The sequence below is a fragment of the Mytilus californianus genome, unplaced genomic scaffold, assembly GCF_021869535.1.
Source record: "Mytilus californianus isolate M0D057914Y unplaced genomic scaffold, xbMytCali1.0.p SCAF_13, whole genome shotgun sequence".
Lineage (NCBI taxonomy): Eukaryota > Metazoa > Mollusca > Bivalvia > Mytilida > Mytilidae > Mytilus > Mytilus californianus.
The window spans coordinates 37,009,113-37,032,329 of record NW_026262615.1 but is presented as its reverse complement, the minus strand read 5'-3'; the positions used below and the strand labels follow the sequence as shown (position 1 = coordinate 37,032,329).

The following is a 23,217-nucleotide window of genomic DNA, read 5'->3' as shown; positions in this document are numbered from 1 at the left end:
AATTTATTTCTATGAAAGTTAAATTGTAAACGTTTTATAGTGCTATGCACAAAATGAAAGTAGTAATGAGGTCGTTTCCGGTTTCACTTTGTTCTTTCACAACGAAATATGTTGCTGTTTTGCCCAACGTGTGCGAATATTCTGGTGGTTGAGGAAGGTCAGAATTGCTACAGATTTGCTTGCAACACATGCCCTTATATACAAAATATCAACAGAAAGGTAATCATATAAAAGAAATAGACCACAGGATATAAATTTTGTTTTGAGTTCAAAAACTCTGGGATATATACATGTAGTCCAGTCAGGGATATATATGTAACTCTATAGGGTTATTAGAGAAAATATCTTGTATATGTTATTACAGATACTTCCATGAGTTGTCTGCTCTTTATTCCTTAAATTTTCTAAATCTACAGTAACATATGTTTGTTATTTGTTAAATAAATCATAAATATTTAAACTTTAGTGGGCACTTGAGAATTCTTAAGACTTTGCGCAGAAACTAAATACATAGCCTTGATAACTAATTTTCGAATTAAATTAATACATTTTTCATCAACCATGGTAAGTCAATGAGACAAGGCTTTTTAGGGATAAACTTAGCTGTAATAACAAGGCTTAGTTATTAAAGGCATGTAACTTATTATATTAGACACTTGGGAATTAGTAGGAAGCTTGCGCAGAACCTCATTACATGCTCTGATCATTATCAAATTAAAATACATTGTGATAAAGCATGATGTATGTCTGAGCAAAGGCTTTGAAGTGATGTAGAGAAGCTGTAATAACACCCTTTAGTTTAGTATACATAAAGACAAATAATATCAATAGAACTTGTAAATTTATATTTTAACAAAACAAATGATGTGGCTTGGCCCTTTGAAACATATAACATACATATGTTATCACAGTTCTTTGATTTTTTAGTCCACAATAACAAATGTATGTTATTTTTCTCTAATAACCCTATACAGTTATATCCCTGACTGTAGTCTGTAGAACAATAAAAATTATCTGTCTAGGATTTTCTATGAGAAAAAAAGGGTATTGGTCGGGAACCAGTAACTACAAAAAAATGTATCGTCTGCAAATTGTCAAAATATATAATAAAGACCTAAGAGCTACAGTTTTATTGCTAGTACAACATATTGTCCAAATAATTGTATGATTTCTTGAAAGGCTTTATCTATTTTTTGCTGTGGCGTCTTTCTACATCATAGGAATGCGTCACAGCAAAACAATTTATTAGCCTTTTAAAAAGTCATAATTATTTGAACTAATATCAGTCAGGGGTACTACTTATACAAGTGTATTTTTTGTACTTATATAAGTAAAAAAAAATTAACGTAATCACGTAAATTTTTTTTATTGTGAATTTGATCGATCGGTAAAATTTTGAATTTCGCGCATTTATCGTCATCAACTGCAGTACCCGGATGTTTGGAAACCGCCATCTACGCAGAATCCATCTTGTTCAGGAAAAAGAAACAGGTACAGGTCAGTGAACTATGATTTTTATCGATTTGAAAGGTTAAAATCGGGTCATTTTGTGATGTTTTATTTGCATTTTTACGAATGGAAGAGGATTTTTTAGGGACATCGTCATATTTTTCTATGAAAGTTTAGTTACTGAACCAACAGTTTCCGATGCATTTGTAATTGTGCAAGAAGGTTTTGTAATTGCGCACGTGAATTTTAGTCACCCACCCTTCGAGTTTTTTTTTACGTATATACGTAAAAAAAATATTAACATGAATTTTAGGGAGATAACTCTGGATGCCTTGTAACTATTTCGTGAATATACCAGTAAATGCCGGGAGTAAATGCGATATATTTATCATCGTGGAATTTATTCATTTCCCACAGAACGCATATTCCCAGCAAAGGACTGAATTTTATTTTGTTTTAAATAAAATGTTTCTGTATAAAGCGTCCTAAATATATATTTATATCATGTTGACTTTTAAAAGGACTTTCAATGTTTATAAAACATGTAATAGAGACACCAAGGCCAGACTTGTCACTCGGATAAAATAATTTCACCAAAGTAAATAACTAGTCTTACACAATTGAAAGAATTTCAAACATGGGTTTACTGGTATAGGCATTATATAATTGTTAATTTTTTTTAAGAGCGTGTGTCAAACATATTTTGTGCAAATTAGAACACACCTTTGTTTACAAAGTAAATAAGGATGTTATATAGACCTTTTTCTATTCGAGTATCTGTGACACGAACTATTGATGTCAAACAACAATCACGTTTCTTTTTTGGCATCAGACATTTTCTCTTGTCATGCTTCTCACGTCAAAATTTTCCGGGAAAATGTAACATGTCCAGTAAAGGAGGACAAATAGCTAAAAGTTGTATTATAATTGCACGTAGGTCTGGTATTAATTAATAATCATGTTAAAAATAAGTATTATTGGTATTATTCTGTCAGATCATGTTTGTATTGGACTTAACAGAAATTTTGCACCTTTATCCTTTACATATGATTTCTGTGCTGTCGATTAATATAATTTAGATGTCTTGGAACTTTTTGTAAACATTTGGTGATCCACAAAATAATCATACACATCATGCACGTGAAAGAAAAACTTATATTGAGAATTTAAGAATTATTTACTGAGTAAAAAAAAATTACTTGATTAGGTAAAAATACATTACTTGATCAAGTAAAAAAATATTACTGGATTAAGTAAAAAAACATTACTGGATTAAGTAAAAAAAACATTACTGGATTAAGTAAAAAAACATTACTGGATTAAGTAAAAAAAACATTACTGGATTAAGTAAAAAAATATATTTGTTTAGGGGCCAGCTGAGGGACGCCTCCGGGTGCGGGAATAAGTCGCTGCATTGAAGACCTGTTGGTGACCTTCTGCTGTTGTCTGTTCTATGGTCGGGTTGTTGTCTCTTTGACACATTCCCCATTTCCATTCTCAATTTTATTACAAGTATTTTTACGCATACATATGGCAAATATACCCTTACTGATTTTCTGCCAGCAACGACTCAGAGGTGGTGTGAATCTGTGATTTCAGAGGGGAACCCTAATCGCACAGGTAGTGAATAGACTAAACAAGACTTCAGTGCACAACATTTTTTCTTGTCTGTTAAAGCCACTTAACTTTTCTCTCATCCCCACAAGAAAATTTCCCTTCAGAATTTGCAGTAACAAAATAAAAGGGGGTTGGCAATCTGGGTACACTTGGCTATTTGGTAACCCCGACATTTTACATTTTAGATCTTTTACTCCAATACTTACCTGACTTAAGACCCAGAAGTAAGATAAAAAAAATACTCGAACAAGTAAAAAACATTATGCAGGTTGCATCAAATATTTCTTGTCTTAACTTGATATGGGTAAGGGTTCATCATTTTTCCCTTTGAAAGGGACTTTGAAAACTTCCTTTTTACAAAAAATTTAAAGTGGCACTAATGTCAGGCTGTCATGGCTGTGAAGTTGACTAAAATCAAAATAAGAGGTTTGGTTTCAAACGTAAATGAGAGTAGAATATTGAAATAATCTTGAATAAATCGCTGACTAATTATTATCTTGCAATTGAATAATTCAACCTCATTAGCATTCCTATTCAGGCGAACTTCAATTTGACCTCAACCAGGATGGGTTATAGCCTTTTTCAATTAATGTTTTATAGTGTGTCCTTTTATGTCGTATTTTTACAACACTGTCTCAGGTTATGGTGAAGGTTTGCGTCAGTTGAAATGTTCAAACCCACTGCATATATTACATAAGTCAGGAACCTGGTGTTCATTGGTTGTCATTTGTTGGTTTGTTTCATAGATGTATCTCGTTTCTCGTTTTGTGAATAGATTAGACCGTTGGTTTTCATGTTTGAATTGTATTACACTGGCTGGTTATTTTGGGGCCCTTTATAGCTCACTGTTGGGTGTGAGCTAATGCTCTGTGTTAAAGCCATACTTTTACCTATAATTTTTAACCTTTTATACATTGTGATGTCTCATTGGCATTCATACCACATCTTCTTATTTATATATATGCTTTAACTAAAGGGGTTTAGTTATTAACAAAAGAAAACAAATTCATGTCAACATTGAAATGTGAAACAAGGTAGCTGCAGGAAAGAATCCTTAGGGGGTTGAGTCTGAGTCACATTGTAAATCTTTAACTTACTCCTACATACATGACATAATAACAAGTAAAATAAAATGCTCCGCTGGGGCGCAGCTTGATACGACCGCAGAGGTTGAACCCTGAACAGTTGGGGCAAGTATGGACACAACATTCAAGCTTGATACAGCACTGAATTTGGATTGTAATTAAATATTTGACACAGCATAGGTTTCTCACACAGAATGAAAGTGGTCTAAGAACTTAAAGATTTTTAATTTACCTATTCAAACCATATCATTATTATTTGCTTTTATATATAAATCAGAAATAACCAATTTAAAATGGAAAATTTTAAAGAAAAAAAAGGAAAAAAAAATCCCCCCCAATTTTTTGAACCCCCTTATGATTCATCACTCCCAAACTCAATCCCAGCTTTCCCTTTGTGGTATGGTACCTTGCAGTACAATTTCAGAGAGATCCATACACTTGAACATAAGTTATTGTCTGGAAACTAGAAAAATGCTTGTTTTTTGGCCCCAAATTCCTGAACGTTTAGGGCAATTATCCCCAAACTCAAACCCAGCTTTCCCTTTGTTATATGGAACCTTGCAGTACAATTTCATAAAGATCTATACACTTACACACAAGTTATTGTCCTGAAACTAGAAAAATGCTTGTTTTTGCCCTTTTATGGCCCCTAATTTCTAAAATTTTGAGGGAATTACCCCCCAAATCAATCCCAGCCTTCCCTTTTTGGTATGGTACCTTGCAGTACAGTTTCAGAGAGAATCATACATTTGAACACAAGTTATTGTCTGGAAACTAGAAAAATGCTTATTTTTGGCCCCTTTTTGGCCCCAAATTCCTAAACTTTTTGGGCAATTACCCCCAAACTCAATTCTAGCTTTCCCTTTGTGATATGGAACCTTGTAGTACAATTTCATAAAGATCCATACACTTACACACAAGTTATTGTCATGAAACTAGAAAAATGCTTGTTTTTTGCCCCTTTTTGGCCCCTAGTTACTAAAATTTGGAGGCAATTACCCCCAAAATCAATCCCAGCATTCCCTTTGTGATATGGAACCTTGTGATACAATGTCAGAGAGATCCATACACTTACACACAAGTTATTGTCATGAAACTAGAAAAATGCTTGTTTTTTGCCCCTAATTCCTGAAATTTGGAGGCAATTACCCCCAAAATCAATCCCAGCATTCCGTTTGTGATACGGAACCTTGTAGTACAATGTCAGAGAGATCCATACACTTACACACAAGTTATGTCTGGAAGTTACAAAAATTCTTATTTTTGGCCCCTAATTCCTTAACTGTGGGTACCTTAACCCCCAAAATCAATCCCCACCTTCCTTTTGTGGTATTGAACCTTATGGTAAAATTTCATTGAGATCCATTCACTTAAACTAAAGTTAGAGTGCGAAAAATAATGTGTCTTCAGACGACGACGCCAACTTCATACCAATATACGACCACAAAAATTTTTTTGCGGTCGTATAAAAACAGGCTGCTTTCAGCTTTTTCTTGTATTAGCTTGTGTAACTTGATGATTCATGATTTTAAACTTTAAAAATTACTTTGATTTCTTATCCACAAAAGATTTAAAAAACAAACATGTATCATCACATTGTAAATTTTTAAATATGCACCTGTCCTAAGTCAGGAGCCTGTTCATGCTGTTGTTCAGTGGTTGTCTTATTTAAGAATAAGTTTGAGTAAAAAAAAATTACTTAAACAAGTAAAATTATAATGTACGTAACTTTACAAGTTTTTCAGGTCAATTATAATGTTTAAATAGTCTTGTGCATTTAAGGGGTATTGTCTAAACTCATTATTTCAAATTAAAATGAAAATATATCATTTTTCTGAAATTGCATATCTTTGATCCGGCTAATTGAAATAGACATGATAGACAAGTCATATGAAGGCAAAATTACAATACTGTCATGACTGTCTTTCTTATTTAAGAATAAGTTTGAGTAAAAAAAATTTACTTAATCAAGTAAAAATATTATATATGTAACTTTACAAGTTTTTCAGGTCAATTAAAATTTTTAAAGAGTCTAGTGCATTTAAATGGTATTGTCTACACTCATTATTTCAAATTAGAATTAAAATATATCATTTTTCTGAAATTGCATATCTTTAATCAGGCTAATTTAAATTGACAAGTCATATGACATGTATGAAGGGAAAATTACAATTCCATTGTTCTTATTTAAGAATAAGTTTTGAGTAAAAAATAATTACTGAAACAAGTAAAAATATTATGTACGTAACTTTACAAGTTTTTCAGGTCAATTATAATGTTTAAATAGTCTTGTGCATTTAAGGGGTATTGTCTAAACTCATTATTTCAAATGAAAATGAAAATATATCATTTGTCTGAAATTGCATATCTTTGATCAGGCTAATTGATATAGACAAGGCATATGAAGGCAAAATTACAATACTGTCTTTCTTATTTAAGAATAAGTTTTGAGTAAAAAAAAATTACTTAAACAAGTAAAAATATTATGTATGTAACTTTACAAGTTTTTCAGGTCAATTAAAATTTTTAAATAGTCTTGTGCATTTAAATGGTATTGTCTACACTCATTATTTCAATATAAAATTGAAATATATCATTTTTCTGAAATTGCATATCTTTGATCAGGCTTATTGAAATAGACAAGTCATATCAAGGCAAAATTACAATTCCGTCTTATTTAAGAATAAGTTTTGAGTAAAAAAAAATTACTTAAACAAGTAAAAATATTATGTATGTAACTTTACAAGTTTTTCAGGTCAATTAAAATTTTTAAATAGTCTTGTGCATTTAAATGGTATTGTCTACACTCATTATTTCAAAATAAAATTGAAATATAATATTTTTCTGAAATTGCATATCTTTGATCAGGCTTATTGAAATAGACAAGTCATATCAAGGCAAAATTACAATTCCGTCTTATTTAAGAATAAGTTTTGAGTAAAAAAAAATTACTTAAACAAGTAAAAATATTATGTATGTAACTTTACAAGTTTTTCAGGTCAATTAAAATGTTTAAATAGTCTTGTGCATTTAAATGATATTATCTACACTCATTATTTCAAATTATAATGAAAATATATCATTTTTCTGAAATTGCATATCTTTGATCAGGCTAATTGATATAGACAAGGCATATGAAGGCAAAATTACAATACTGTCTTTCTTATTTAAGAATAAGTTTTGAGTAAAAAAAAATTACTTAAACAAGTAAAAATATTATGTATGTAACTTTACAAGTTTTTCAGGTCAATTAAAATTTTTAAATAGTCTTGTGCATTTAAATGGTATTGTCTACACTCATTATTTCAAAATAAAATTGAAATATATCATTTTTCTGAAATTGCATATCTTTGATCAGGCTTATTGAAATAGACAAGTCATATCAAGGCAAAATTTCAATTCCGTCTTATTTAAGAATAAGTTTTGAGTAAAAAAAAATTACTTAAACAAGTAAAAATATTATGTATACATACTTTACTAGATTAATATAGAAGAAAGAATTAACCTAGAAACCATTTAAAAAGCACCAAATCTTCAAAATACTACAAATCTTAGAAATCGTAATGTTTGGATGTATGTGGAGGCAGATGCAACACCATTTACAGCAGTCGGAAATTACACATACTTTAATATAACACTTTTTATTTTCTAGAACAAGGAAGGAGGAAGAAAAACCAGAAGAGAGCAAGAATGAAGGAAAGGAGGGAAAAAACCTGGAAGAGAACAAGAATGAAGGGAAGGAGGGAAAAAAACTGGAAGAGAACAAGAATGAAGGAAATGAGGGAAAAAACTGGAAGAGAACAAGCATGAAGTAGAGGAGGGAAAAAACCTGGAAGAGAACAAGAATGAAGGAAAGGAGAAAAAAAACAGGCAGGCAGAGAACAAGAATGAAGGAAAGGAGGGATAAAAACTGGAAGAGAACAAGCATGAAGGAGAGGAGGGAAAAAAACTGGAAGAGAACAAGAATGAAGGAAAGGAGGGAAAAAAATTGCTGAGAACAAGAATGATGAAAAGGAGGGAAAAAAACAGGAAGAGAACATGAATAAAAACCAAATTATGAGGTAAAGACAATCTTTTTTTCTACGTCATGTGACATATGATATACAAATGACCGTTTTTTCAACATATCACGCCGTATCTCAAAAACAATTTATGATTATTGCTTTAAACTTTACACATTTACTAGTTATATTAATCTAAAGATCTGTTTACTTTTTGGTGATGATTCAATATTTTATTTTCGAGATAGACATTTTTTTTGAAAAAAAGGGGGGGGGGGGGGTGTGTTTTTTCACGTCGCATCATATCTCATAACTATTCAAGATTATTGCATAAAACTTTACACACTTGTTAGTTATGTTGATCTTAAGATCCGTAAACTTTTTTGTGATGATTCTTTATTTTATTTTTGTATTATTGATTTTTTTAATGAGTTTTTTGGTATCTATAAAACATGTAAAACATGTTGTTAGCAATTTTTGTAGTATATAAACTTGCTATTGAACGGGAATAAGGAATGAGTCATGCTATACTTAGCATGACATTCTGTACAACACTGCGTTATTCCAAAAACATTTATTATATTTTTTTCACAAGATGACGGGCGTATCATGCGCTTATAGCGCAGCTGTTTATCAAGCAACTGTTATGTTACTCATGTTAATGTTGTTGTGTTATGATTTTGTATTTATATATGAGGCTGAAATTATATTATGAATGTAAGACATTTCAATGATTGTTTGTTGTTTCAGTGATAAAAATGATATCGAAAAATCAGTCTAGCTGACATACATGTAATGGTGATCTGCCTATATTTTTCGACAGAATTAAAAAAAAAAAACATTTCTGTATAAGACATGTTAGAGAGACATGATAGACAACTAAAAAAAAAATAAAATAACCAAATGTTTATCTTTTATTATTTTATAGGCTTTGTATTGGAGAACACATCAAAGTTACCAATGGTAAAACGGATTTTCCTGCTATTGTAAGTTTTAATAAAAACTGTTTTTGGTACAAATTACTAGACATTTCAGTATTTTTAGAACCTGAAAATCTGTTAATATATATTCATTAGTTGCTTGATTTAAGGTTTTTAACCATTTAACTTGCATGCTTTTAATAGCACTTTTCCCAATGTGCTTGATTCTCATTTATCTTTACCTGCTCATTAAAACCTCGCCTTTCCACGGTTTCTCAGCCTCTTACAAAAATTTAATATTTTCTGACTATGACTTACAGTGACTTAATTTTGTGTATATAGATTACCAATTTTGGATTTAAAGTAAAGATACATAACAAGATGAAATGAAATTTAAGGGGAGGAATTGCATTTGATTCATCATGCTTTCTTCTTTAGTTTAGTTTTATATGATTTTCTCTTTTTTATATTATCTCAATAAATATTTTTATTTAATTAATGTTAGATATAATTTAAGATAATTAAAATGGCTCTTTTTTTATAAAAAATAAATAATTTAATGTTGATAGTTTATCACATGCCACCTGAACTCATACAAATGTTATATTACCTAGGAGTCCATCTGTTTTGTCTGTAAGTGAATCTGATAATTGATTACTTAGGATATTTGCAATTCATAGTATATTAGAAGTCTTTACCTCTTTTTCAGGTTACTGACATAGATGATTCTGGTGTATGGGGCCAGTTTTTTAGAAGAAAAGGTGCAAGCTGGGCTTTAGATGAAATAAAGTATTTCATCATGGAAAAGGACATTATTAAATCTTTACAACCACCTGACTGTCAGACAGACTTGGTTCAATTAGGTGGTTCCAGGTTTTCATATAAATTTGTTGAATTTTGAGTGTCATTAACTTTTGTCTTCTTTTGGGGGGAAGGGGGGGATATACCACATATTGACATTTATTATGTTTATTATATGCCTTTAGTACCCCTGGTTTCTGGTGTGTGTTTAGTTAAAACATTCATTTCACTTGGCATCTGTTGTCTCAAAAGTTAACACCTATCACATTTGGCCAAATTAGCAATTCATTTGCGCCAAAAATAATGACCATATTTCATTTGTGCTGAATTACATAACTTTCATTAACACCAATAACACAGGCAGATACTATAAATATATGTATAGCATCATTGAGTTTTTTATTGAATAAATTAATTGAAATCCAGTCAACATGAAATTAGAGGCATATCTAGGTGGGACCTCAGGCATTTGTCAGGGGGGAGGCACCCTATCTAGATTTAAAAAAAAAAATTTTTTTGAAAAGGTGTTAAAGGTCTGTTTGAACATCTTCAACTGAATAATATACATCTTTTTACAACAATCATGGAAACACTACAGTACATAATTTTAAAAGTCCATGACTCAGTTTTATTTGAGTACAAACTTAATACTTTATCACAAGGAAAAAATATATTAAAATTTCTTATCTGAGCTTTTAATTCAGAGGAAATGTATATTTCAACTTTTCTGACATGTGTTATCTGTGAAAGTTGCAGAAGTCCCATGAAAGTAGTATATTTTGGCGCAAATGAAAAACTGCATTTTTTTATAAATTGGTGCAAATGTGCAAATGCAATGTGCTCCGCTTTTATTAGTTCAAGAACTTTCGATTTGTTTTGTCTTGATTAATTTTTATGTATATTCTACCATGTCAAGCTCATATTTCAAAATTATTGGGATTTTAGTGTACTCCAATAATTATCTTTTGCTAATAGTCTTGGGGATTCAATTTTTATCATTGAAATGTCTTTTATATATATATATATCATGTATATCATTGCCAAATTAAGAATATTTATATTTCTACTTTTGCATCCAATATTAACTATCCTTAGATTTTAAATCACAAAAAGGTTGGGTTTTTTTCTTACAAATTTTCTATTAATAGTAAAAGAATTTATCATGTTGATCTTGTTCTCATTATGAAATTTTGAACTAAAGAATTGACATAATTTGGTGTTATTCAATGTTAATGAAGCTTTAAGGGTTATTTAAGTATGTGTATTTAGTTTATTACATTTTCATGATTGTACAAAATGTATATTAGAATCTGTTCATGACAAATGCATGAGAATATTATGTGTATTTTTCCACTTTAATATGACATACTTATTACTGATAGAATTTATTTTTTAAAGCACTTTATAACTACAGAGATCTAGGTTTCCTTTTCAGAATAATATAATCACACAATTTAACACTAATATAAAATTCCCTTCACAGTCTTGTCAGTTTTTAATACTGTTTTTTAAGCAATGCAAGAAAACTAAATATTCCAGAGATTATTGAAATAATACAAGAAAAGATGGCTTTAAATCATATATATAAAATGGTTTTTGGAAAAAGACAAACATATTACAGATTCCTTTGAGGTTTGTCATGTTTGTGAATTGAGTTACACATAATTTTTTTATATTTTTACATGTGTCCAATTTGGTCATTATTACATGTATTATCTAGTCTGAAAATAGTGTTGGTTATTCATTTGAACTGTCGTGACTGCTAGTCAGGTGTCTAGTTTTTTGTGCATCATTTATTAATACATTTAACTGTGTAATATGTATCTTGCCATTTAATTTGGTATACTTATTTTCTTTCCATTACAAAACATTTTACGTAATTTTATAATTTTGGTTTATAATATTGTGCAAAAAAACAGTAGAATAAAATAATATAAAATATTGCTTGTATTTAATGTAATTAGGAAACATGATTTGGCTTATTTCATTTACTTTGCATTCTAATATCATTAGTCAGAAATGTTTGAAAACTATACTATGCCAATACCGTGTTCACTTATTTGTTGATTATAGTTGAATTAAAAATTGAAATCAATGGCTGTGTTAATTTTCCTTGATTTTTAGGGGAGACAATTCAAACAATAATACAGGCTTAAGTCTCAATTTTATACAACAACATTGCCAAATAGAAATTTACTTATATAAGTAAAAAAAACATTAACAAATGTGTTTACTATGTAGGGAAGACAACTCTTACTCAATTTTTTTTTACTTGTATAGGTAAAAAAAAATTACTTGTATAAGTAAAAAAATATACATGCAAACACATTATTTTTTTTTTACTTATAGAAGTAAAAAAAATACACTTGTATAAGTAGTACCCCTGACTGAATATAGCATACTGCTATAATCTTCATAAAAATACTTTATTTTATTTTTAAAACTTGGGCTGTTTTATTTGATCCAAAGAAATGCTGATTTGTCTTCTATATTTTTTTTTACACATCTTTAGAAGATACTCATGCTTCTTCTTCTCTCAGTTTGAGCTTCCTTTGTAAGGAATATCAAGGATAAAATCCAAGTATTGGTTATATTTATATATGCATGCAATGACATTAACTTCATCAATTTAAGACATCTTGGATTTAAGATTTGAGAAAACTTACGAAAAAATCTGCTGTTGCCAAATAAAAGCTTACGTTTGACCACAAATTTCTATCTAAAGTAAAGAATAAACAAGATGATTTAATTTTTGAATAAAATTCTTTTCTTTTTTTCAGTTGACTATCACATTCATGCATTTTCCTGTACATTTCAGAAGCCACAATGCATATATGTTATAATTATGTCACAGTTTTAAAGAGTAGATTTTTCAATGATGTCATTTAGACAGACTGATCTTGGGTCAGCTGGTGTAAATAATTCATAAAAAAGAACTCAAAATTGGTCTATGCAGGGAAACTTGTTGATTTCAGGTGACTTAAATTCATGATCCATACAGATTAAATAGCAAAAGATGGAAGTAATTTGAAATTTAAGTACTGAGATATAAGACGATGTGGTATGAGTGCCAGTGAGACAACTCTCCATCCAAGTCAAAATTTATAAAAGTAAACCATTATAGGTCAAAGTACGGTCTTCAACACAGAGCCTTGGCTCACACCGAACAGCAAGCTATAAATTAGGGCCCCAAAAATTACTAGTGTAAAACCATTCAAACAGAAAAACCAATGGTCTAATCTATATAAAAAACGAGAAACACTTATGAACATTATCAACAAACGACAACTACTGAACATCAAATTCCTGACTTAGGACAGGTGCAAACAATTGCAGGGGGTTTAAACGTTTTAATGGTACCAAACCTTCACCCTTATCTGAAACAATAGTGTAACATCACAACATAGAAAGACAAACTATAAAATATCAATTGAAATGACTTTACTCAATCAAAAGACATATTAACACCAGTGAACATACACTGAACAAAGAAATTTGATCTATGATACAATGTAAATACAAAATAAATAAACTAAGGGAAGAATAATTAAAGTAACATGTTATACCGCTGTGAAATATTAAACAATTTAAGAAAAACAATATGCTTGAACACAAATATCAGCCATTTGCAATTACTTTAAACACAGGTACATGTAAATGAAAATAATTTTTTTGTTAGGTATAGTCCTGTACAGTTCAAATGGAGAAAGGAAATATTTTTACAAAATAAATAATTTTGATGTTCATAGTTTGAAGAAGTGAAAATTTATAGTAATACCAAACACTTATCAAAGCTGGTATATAGACCAGATATAACCCTGAATAACATTAAATAACAAAAAAGCATCACAATTAGTATCAACAGGTCAAATAAACAAGAAAGTACGATTTGAGAGTACTCGCAGTTACTGATAGCTAGTTAAAAGCCAAAAGCAATAATAAAAAATCATGCATCAGAGACTAAAATCAACTAAAACACATCCAAGGGATTTAGTATTTTAACGTCATGGACAGTCAAAGAAGACATGACTTGTGTTAAGTAGTTATACCCATTTCAGTTTTTTAGGAGGGGATTTGTCATGGTGTGTTATTTGGCTTATATTTGTGTTAGTGTTATTTTGGATAAAAAATATGTTTTATCTTAAGAAAGAAAATTTTATATTTGTATTTTGTAAAAATTTTAATTAATTTTGGTTTAATTGATGTTTACCTATGCTGTGGCATTAATACTCAAAATGTCACAGTTTGCTCAAAGCACTTTGTTTTAAGATATTAATTGTAATTAGCAAATGTCATTTTGAAAGTTTAAGATTTTATCAAAACATTATAGGATTAGGCTTTGTTAATTAAAGTCTATTTTGCTAATGAGAGTAATATTAACATGTCGATATATTTATCTATTTTTGGATTTAGTTTAAATAGTGTTGTGAAATTTAGGAAAATCAGTCACCTTTCGGAAACCTAAACTTGCACTGCTAAAGTCTACTATACTGGATCTGTAAGACTGTTGATCAGTCTACCAGTTGACCCTGTAGTGTTTAGACAAAAATGTTATTTTTGACTCACCTTTTATTTTTTGATAATTTTTTAGAAAACAGTCAGTGTTTCGGAACCGTAACCTCTCACGTCATGATACTGGACCTACAAGACTGTCTACCAGTCTACCAGTTGACGGTTTAGTGTTGAAACAAAATTTATCTCCGACTCATAATTTAACTTTGGAAAATACTTTTGAGAATCTTTTATTTTTGAGACTTTTACATTTAGATTTTGAGATTAAGTTCATTTTATGATTTAGTAGTTTTGGCATTTATTTTACATTTTACATTGTAAGGAGAAATAGTTTTACTTTGGAGTTGATATTTTGATTTTTTACTTTGTACTTTAATTAGATTATTATTATTTGGCATTGTTTACTGATTGATTTGTTATCATCATTCATCTAAATTGTTATCGTTAATTAAATTATGAAAACCTTCCTTGCGTTTTAGCTATGCCTATCAGAACATTAAGTCTAGCGATAGACTGACCCTCTGTCCCTTGGTTCCAACACATACAAGTTAGCTCCCCCTTACCTAACAGTGCTCTGTGGGACCTTGGTGACAGATTTAAAGTTTGAGTCTATGGTGCAAAACCTAACGTTTGGTTTACCCTTTACATGTTAAAAGAAACAATTCAAATGAAAAAAAACAATGGCCTGATTTACAACAAAACAATAACTGAAAAAAATATATGACCAACAGCAACCCGACAACAACTGAATTACAGACAACTGATTTTGGACAGGCACATACAGAATGTGGCGCGATTAAATATGATTTTGAGCACTCAAGCTTCCCATAACTTGGGACAGTGATGTAGAGTAATTTTTGTTAACAACACAACACAAGAACAAACTATCATAATCAATCATAAATCAATCCAAATAAGGCATCATCATTATTTTAACTAGGTTGCTGTCTGAAATTCAAAGTCTGTTGTGGAAATTTTCTTTCAAATAAAGGTTTTCTAGGAGTTTAGTAAAGAAGTATAGACAGACTTTGAATTCATATATTTATGAGGGTCTAGATTGGGTTTCAGAAAAGAGAATAATGGGTAATATACATGAAGGTCTGGATGGAGGGTACTTCATTTCTGTATTCTTTAATTTTTTTTGCCCATTATTCTCTATTCTTTATATTTTAGTACCTCATTATTCTCTATTGCTTATTTTTTTGGTCCATTTTTCTCTATTCTTTATACTTTTTGCCCATTATTCTCTATTCTGTAAACCCCCATCCACACCCTCATACATGATAAAGCCTTTATTAAAGGTCATGAAGGTGCAGAACATTAACTAAGGGCAAAAAAATTAAAGAATATAGAAAAAATAGGCAAAAAAATAAAGAATAGAGAATAATGGGGTGCTGAAATATAAAGATTGGGAAAATAAAGGTCAAAATAAATAATGAATACAGAAAAAATGGTCTAAAAAGTTAAAGAATAAAGAAATTAAGGACCCCATCCAGCATGTCCAGACCCTCGTTGGTGAAAAAGGTAACTTTTTGACTGGCATGACTGGAATTAAATTTATTTTTGCATAACATTAAAGTTTAATCATGTTAATTTTGAAATTCATAAATCAAGATTAATTAATTGTTTTCATTGACATGATTGAGATTTGTTGACTTTTGTGAAGTAAGGGGACGACCATTTGATATTCTGGGGGGGGGGGCCAGGAGGATTTTGAAAATAAATAACTCAGCCTTGATAATCACAAAAATAAATGGTTTGTTCTGTGGTAGTTTGAAAATAAATTACCTGACTTGCAATGTATTGAAAATAAATAACTCAGCAGGTCTAATCCAAAGTATGAGATGGCACCAGATTCTTCATAAATTCATCTTTTTTCCAAAAAAAAAATCGGGAAACACTTCCCATATCTTTTAGTAATAAAAGTATAAATATTATTTAAATATACTTGAAATGTCAGAAAATTGGTTTCATTTAACTTGAGGTTAATTGTTTCAGGAACACTTACCTCACTTTTATTAAATCAGGGCCGTAACTGCATTGAGACAAATGCCTCATGTAGGAAATTTCAAAACCAAACGCTTGTCTCCATATCAAATTGTGTTCACCGTGAGTGCCTTGTAAGAAGCAAGTTCTGTTCTCCCTCAGACGTAGCCCCTGATTTTTGGGGATCAATGTTTCTTATTTATTTGTCTTTTGTTCATTGATTGCCCTTCTGCATTCTGTTAGTGTTGCATTCATTTTGTAATTTAGTAATTTTATTATTAACTTGATTATGAGTTTAAAAAAACACAGCAGCCACAGACTTAACTATGTGAATTACATTTTTGCTTTATCATGCATATTTGTCTTTTGATGTTGTTCCTAGAAACTTAAGTCTTACACTGAATCTATAACGTGATTTTGCTTTGAGACCAAAATATTGTCATAAAATTATTAAAACAGAACTTGCATTTTCAGTTTAAGAAAGGGTCTGGGGAACACCCAGAAGGCATGATTTTGCATCATTTGTTCTATAGCTTCTTGGGCCTTCAGCGGTTCAAAAACCCTTCAAAAAAAATTTTGCCTCGCTCCGCTCGGCGAAACATGTTTGCCAATACTTTTAAAAGAGCCTTAGTTACAACCAAACTTTAATACTGTGTATGTATGCAATACATGTATATACATTGGGGGATATAGAAGATTCATTTCTACAGAGGATAATAATTAATTCTGATTAAATGGTACATAATGACTTGACAATACATCATGTACATGAATTATTTATAATAAAAATTGTATGTTTTCGAATATTATAAATATAGTTGTGAAAATAAATAATCAGTCCCTTGCTTTAATGAAAATGAAAAATCTTGCTTCAATAGTGCAGAAAAAAGATAATCTGTCCTCTTATATTAGTTTACAAAAATAAATAACCGATCCAAAATAAATCCTCCTGGACCCCCCCCCCCCCCCCCCCCCCCCCAGAATATCAAATGGTCGTCCCTAAGTTTTTTTGGGAGCCGGTAGACAATGCTCTGTGTGAAATTAATTGTTATTTATTTGATTAAGGCTTGTTTAGAATTTTATTATCATTAAAACAAGTAAAGAGTTATGATATGAATTGAAAAAATCTACCATTCTCTACCGGTACGTATTAGATACAATACAAAGGTAACAAAGAAACAGGCCGGTAACAACCGTTGCCGGATAGTTTTTCTGCACGAGTAGTCAGGTGAAGGTCCGAGGCGATAGCCAAGGACCTTGACCTGACTACGAGTGCAGAAAAACTATTCGGCAGGTTGTTTCCGGCCTGTTTCTTTGTTACCTTTGTTTTGTATCTGACTTGTACGACGTTTCAAGAAAGAAGTAGTACATTTTCAACGGCATGTAGAAGAGGTATCAAAATTTAACAGATTCGAAACTTAAATGGCCATATACCAGTTAATGTAAGTTACAGTAAGACAGTTTAAACAAACTTTTTTTTACTTCACTTCAGTCTAAAGTTTTTTTCTAAAGAAAATCAAGAATCTATTAATTTCATAAAAAAGAACCATGTCAAGTAAAAGATGAATTTCGTACACATTTGAGACTTTTAAAAATGCATCTTCGCAAGTAAGTAATGTATGAAAAAGATTTCAGAGGTAAGCAAGCTAACATTTGATTTTTATTTGGGGGAACACGGAAAAGTGTGGGGGGGGGGGGGGGTAAATTTAAAATAAACAGGCTTGATTCTTTTTTGTTGAAATCATGCAGGATGTGTCATTCCATTCCCCCATTCCGCCTTAAAAAATAATAAAAATCGTACGTTTGCTCCCAAATATATAAATTCAATAACAATGTAAAAAGAATGAATTTCCTATTTCATTAGTGAATGAAATGGTATGAAAATATCGATTTTGTCTTGTTAAAATCACCCATATATAGGTATATATTTTGGATTTTTTTTTTTAAATTATGCTTATAGGTTTTTATATATGTCTCTTATAGTGTTGGTCAGGATCAAACACGTGTCACAATATGATCCAATCGCAGCTTACCGTCCAAAATTGGTGACATAAGTTGAATGATTTTCTTCAGGATTTGCTGCCTATTTGAACACGGACACTTTTTATTTATAGGATCAATCGTGCATTGGTGAGTTGATAGGGATTTTATCTTTTGATTAGATTTGATCTTTTTTATATATATTTCCTGTCTTTTTTATTGAAATATAAATGTCGGTACCAGCATTTCTTTACTTTCAGCATTGTCCAGAATACTATTCATGTCCATATATTGAAAAAAAAAATACATTTACGGACCGACCATTTAGCTTCAAAAGGGGGTATGTTTTTTTTCTGAGTAAGAAAATGATTTAGTTAATCAACGCTATCACCCAAATATTTTTTTTTCGAAATTAGCACTTTTATATACGGTATTCGGAAAATCAGGAATCAGAACATTATTTTGTCATCTGATTGACCACAATATATTTTTTTCTCATAAAATTGGGGATCAGAATATTTTTTTAGGAAAAAACATAACTCCACTTTTGAAGTTAAATGGTCAATCCCTTAGTGTACTGATATGAATAGTAATATACTGGAATTGTTTGAAAAAAATATAGTTATTTTTGCCAACGTAAATATTTTAATGAAAAAGACAAGAAATATGTCGGTGAAACAAAAAGTTCAAATCTAATTGAAATTTAAAGTGCCCATGAACTCACTGATCATGCACGAGTGATTCTATTCACAAAAAGTGTCCGTGTAACAACTAAAAAGTGTCCGTGTATCATCTAAAAAGTGTCCGTGTAACACCCGTTAATGTACTGTTTTTCTATAGCTCTAGCTGCTGGGGGCAAAGTCGTACAAATATCTTTAAATTTGATATCTTTGGATTGTATTTAATTACAATAAGTGCTCTATGTTGGGTTGCTCTCTCATTGATAATAAAATAAGAAGATATGGTATAATTGCCAATGAGACTACTATTCACCAGCGACGAAATGAAGTATATGGCAGATTCCATATAAGAAATTGAAATGTCTGTCAAAATGAATAAATAAATGAAAATAATAATTACTGTTATTTTAAAGATAATCTGTGAATGTTTTGAGGAATAATGATGTTAGAAGAAATTATTAAAATAAGTTTTGGATATGATTGTTTCGGTTTAAAGTAGAAATGATTAAAACAAGTTGAAAAAATGCAAAAATTTTGACAGAATTAACTCCCATTTTTTTACACAATGTTTATGTGTTGCAATACTTTATATTGACACTTGTATACTGGTATTTACTAGTGTAGTCTGGTTATTCAAACATCCCTGTTCCCAAATTTGTTACTTTTTTTAGTCAAAAACATCTGTGATATATATATTTTTTCACTTTCAAATATCTTGCTTTATAGCTCAGTGTCTGTCAATAAATCTTATGTCAGGAACATCGCTGTAAAAACTTTCAAAATCATTGTAGGTTCCAATATATGCCAGTTAAAACTGTAAGTCATGCTGTTCATAAGAAAAAACACATGTTGATTCTTTCATTTAACTTTATTCAAGCAATAGTTTTAACTTATATGTTTCCTACATAAGATCTGTCAAACTTGTTTTCTTATGTCTGAAACATTTGAATGTGCTAACAGTTAAAGTTCTTTGACCTGTAGTGAAATCTTGTTAGATGTTAGGCTGCAGTATTTTCCAGGAGTTTTAAAAATGACTTTCAACTAGGATTTGATTTCCAATGTCAGTAAAAAAAAACAAATATATATTGTCTGTCAAAATATCTTATGTATGAAAAATCTTATGTCAGAATCAAGTCTGTCAAAATCTTATGTCAGAAACTCAATTTGTCTGTCAAATCTTATGTCAGAAATAATAAAGTCTGTCAAATCTTATGTCAGAAAGAATAAAGTCTGTCAAATCTTATGTCAGAAATACATGAAATAATAAAGTCTGTCAAATCTTATGTCAGAAAAAATAATGTCTGTCAAATCTTATGTCAGAAACAATAAAGTCTGTCAAATCTTATGTCAGAAACATAATATTTAAGGCTTCGTTTATTTAAAAAGGATGATGCTCATAATTTTTTTTTTGGTCAAATTGTCTTTATCTTTATTAGTAAAGCATGTATTCAAAAACAGAAGTTCATTGCTTATGATTTTTGCCTAACGTGCTTATGGGAGTTGTTTCACTTTCTTATATGGAATCTGCCATATGTAAGCAACTATAGGTCACTGTAAGTCCTTCAACAATGAGCAAAACCAATTCCTTAATAGTAAGCTCTAAAAGGCCATGACATGACATAATGAATTTAACAATTTAAACGAGAAAACTGATTTATGCTAAAACAATATAAAATGGAAAAAAAAATTATGACTAGAGAGTAATAAACAACAACTACTGAATTACAGTCTCCTCATTTTAGACAGACACATACCGAATATAACTAGTTTATTTCATATGTATTTTAATTGGTCACCTATACATTTAAATTTACCTTGTTTACTTCTATATATTTTAGATAGGAAATAGAAAATATCCAAAATTAAAAGAAGTAGATGATGTATTAGGTGGATCGTCAGCCTGGGAAAATGTGGATTCTACAGATGGTAGGTTGTTTAACGGGTGATCAGATCAGTGTAATAGACCACTTTCGAGTGCGTTGCATTTCCTCAAAAACTATGGTTTTAGTGAACATCATTCATGTGTTTAGGGGCATTGTCACTTCCTTCTCATGTTGAGCGAGCAGTGGAAAAAATATGATGCTATATGTATATTGCACGAATTATTCAGCAAATTAAATTCTTATAATTGATAATCAGCACTGCTGTCATTGGGGAAATGTGATTGAGTACTTACAGAACAAATATTATTTCTAGCTTATCCTGCATAATGCCGATCACTTAGACACTTGATGAACTTTAATAGTGCAGGGATACAGGCGATCCCCTCTATCTGGTAAATGATGTCGTAAAGGTGACCTTAATTGACAAACTTTTCCGGTGAAGAACATAACTGGAAAGCGGTCTATTGAATTAGTATAAAATGAGTGATAAGGCAAAATGATCTAGAGGTTGTTAAGAGCCTGTATGTCTCAACTGGATCTGTGTGACGTCATACAACAATCATTTTCCATGGTGGCGTCAGATATTTTCTATTGTGAAGTCAAAATTTTACCGCAATTACCTTTGTGATGTCCAGTAATGGTGGGCAAATAGCGATAAGGTGTATGCACGACCGTGATGACTGAGATCTGATTTATGTTGATCTTGTCTTCTCCGTCTTGCTGATAAATTTTTTCTGTATTCAGTTTGTCATTTTCTACAATAGTTTTTGCCCAAAATTTTACAAAAATGGGTATAAATTGCCATTCAGTGGTAATAATTTTTATAAAAGTAGACTTAGAATTCCGCCTTTGTTGACCAAAAGTCAACATCATATAAGGAGTCAAACGACTTTTTTAGCATTTTGACTCATGTATAGATCTTATGTCTTGCTACTCGTTTTTGCTGTTAGTTTGTCTTTATCTGTTACAGTTTTGCATAAAATGGCAAAATTGGGTAAAAATATTATTAATGGGCAATAAATCTTATAAGGAATCAACTGACAATTTTGCCAACGTTTGATATATTTGCAGATCTTGCCTTTACACTAACAGTAACAATTTTTCTGCACCCAGATGTGCATTTCAACGAAGTCTCGCTGATTATTTTTGCCATTTAAAATTTTTCTTTATCTACTACAGCATGTACAGTTTTCGGCAAAAATGGGTAAAAATAATCATTAAAGGGAGATAACTTCAATTAGGAGTCAACTGTTGATTTTGTGTCATGTTGACAAATTTTCAGATCTTGTCCTGAAGATATTTTTACTTTTTCAAGTCTTTCTTTTTTAGTTTTCAAAATAATAAGCAAAATGCAAGAGAAATGGTAAAAAAGTCATTTAGGGACCATAACTCCTATAAAGCATGATAAGGAGCTGACCAATGATTTAAACCATTTTTGGTAATTTAAATTTTCATCTTGCATTTTTTTGTGTAGACAGTAGATAGATCTGAATATTCTGAACTTTTCTGCCTCTACTAATTGTTTGAATAACTCATTTGAATCTTGAAACATGCGAAACATTTATAAAGAAAATACAAATACCAATCTTTTTCTTTTATAAATCTCTCATGTTATCAACATTTATGAAGGCAATCTTTGATTTTTATCTTGAGTGCAGGTAACAAAAGTTTGTAGTGAACTACAAAGGAAAACCTTTTTCACATGAAATCAAGTATACAATTTTTTTGTTGTCTCCAGATGCAGATACATGACTTTAAAAAAGGGGGTCCCGAATCTAGACAACGTTCAGAGTGGGACATATAAAAAGTCTATGCATTTACCATATATTTAGCTCCATAAGGCCCTCTTTCAATCCACCACTGTTCTCCGCAGAAGGATCTTCAGAATGATTCTATTTATATTTTCAGTAACATGTCCAAAATGTGAACACAAGAGAGCATTCTTCATGCAGATACAGACAAGATCAGCTGACGAACCAATGACTACATTCTACAAGTGTTGTAACATGTCCTGTTCACATCAATGGAGGGACTGAATTTTTTTCTTTGAAAATTCAATGCAGGATTTTTGAAAAGTTGACAACTAAATGTATTGTGAAACAAAATGGCTCATTTACATGTAGCTAAAGATGGACATGTGGAAGCTCAATAATTTTGACTGACTATAGAACAAGATGTCTGTTGATGAATGTGTATAAATAGATGTTAGAGATTCTGACTGTTTATAATATTTTATATGTTATGTTGTGATGAGTTGATTGATTTTAAAGACAATCTCGATGACCATGATGACATTTTATTAA

At 30.5% G+C, this 23,217-nt stretch overlaps 2 protein-coding genes across 3 annotated transcripts in view; one reads left to right on the top strand and one right to left on the bottom strand.

Moving 5' to 3' along the window:
* LOC127723592 (U11/U12 small nuclear ribonucleoprotein 25 kDa protein-like) overlaps positions 1 to 23,217 on the bottom strand; it is a 41,987-nt gene that overhangs the window by 10,674 nt on the left and 8,096 nt on the right. The window lies entirely within an intron of this gene.
* Positions 57 to 23,217, top strand: LOC127723595 (DNA-directed RNA polymerase III subunit RPC10-like). Its single transcript, XM_052230285.1, has 3 exons — positions 57 to 219; positions 20,870 to 20,957; positions 22,823 to 23,217. Exons 1-3 carry the CDS (start codon positions 109 to 111, stop codon positions 22,948 to 22,950), a joined length of 327 nt encoding a protein of 108 aa, XP_052086245.1. The 5' UTR covers positions 57 to 108; the 3' UTR covers positions 22,951 to 23,217.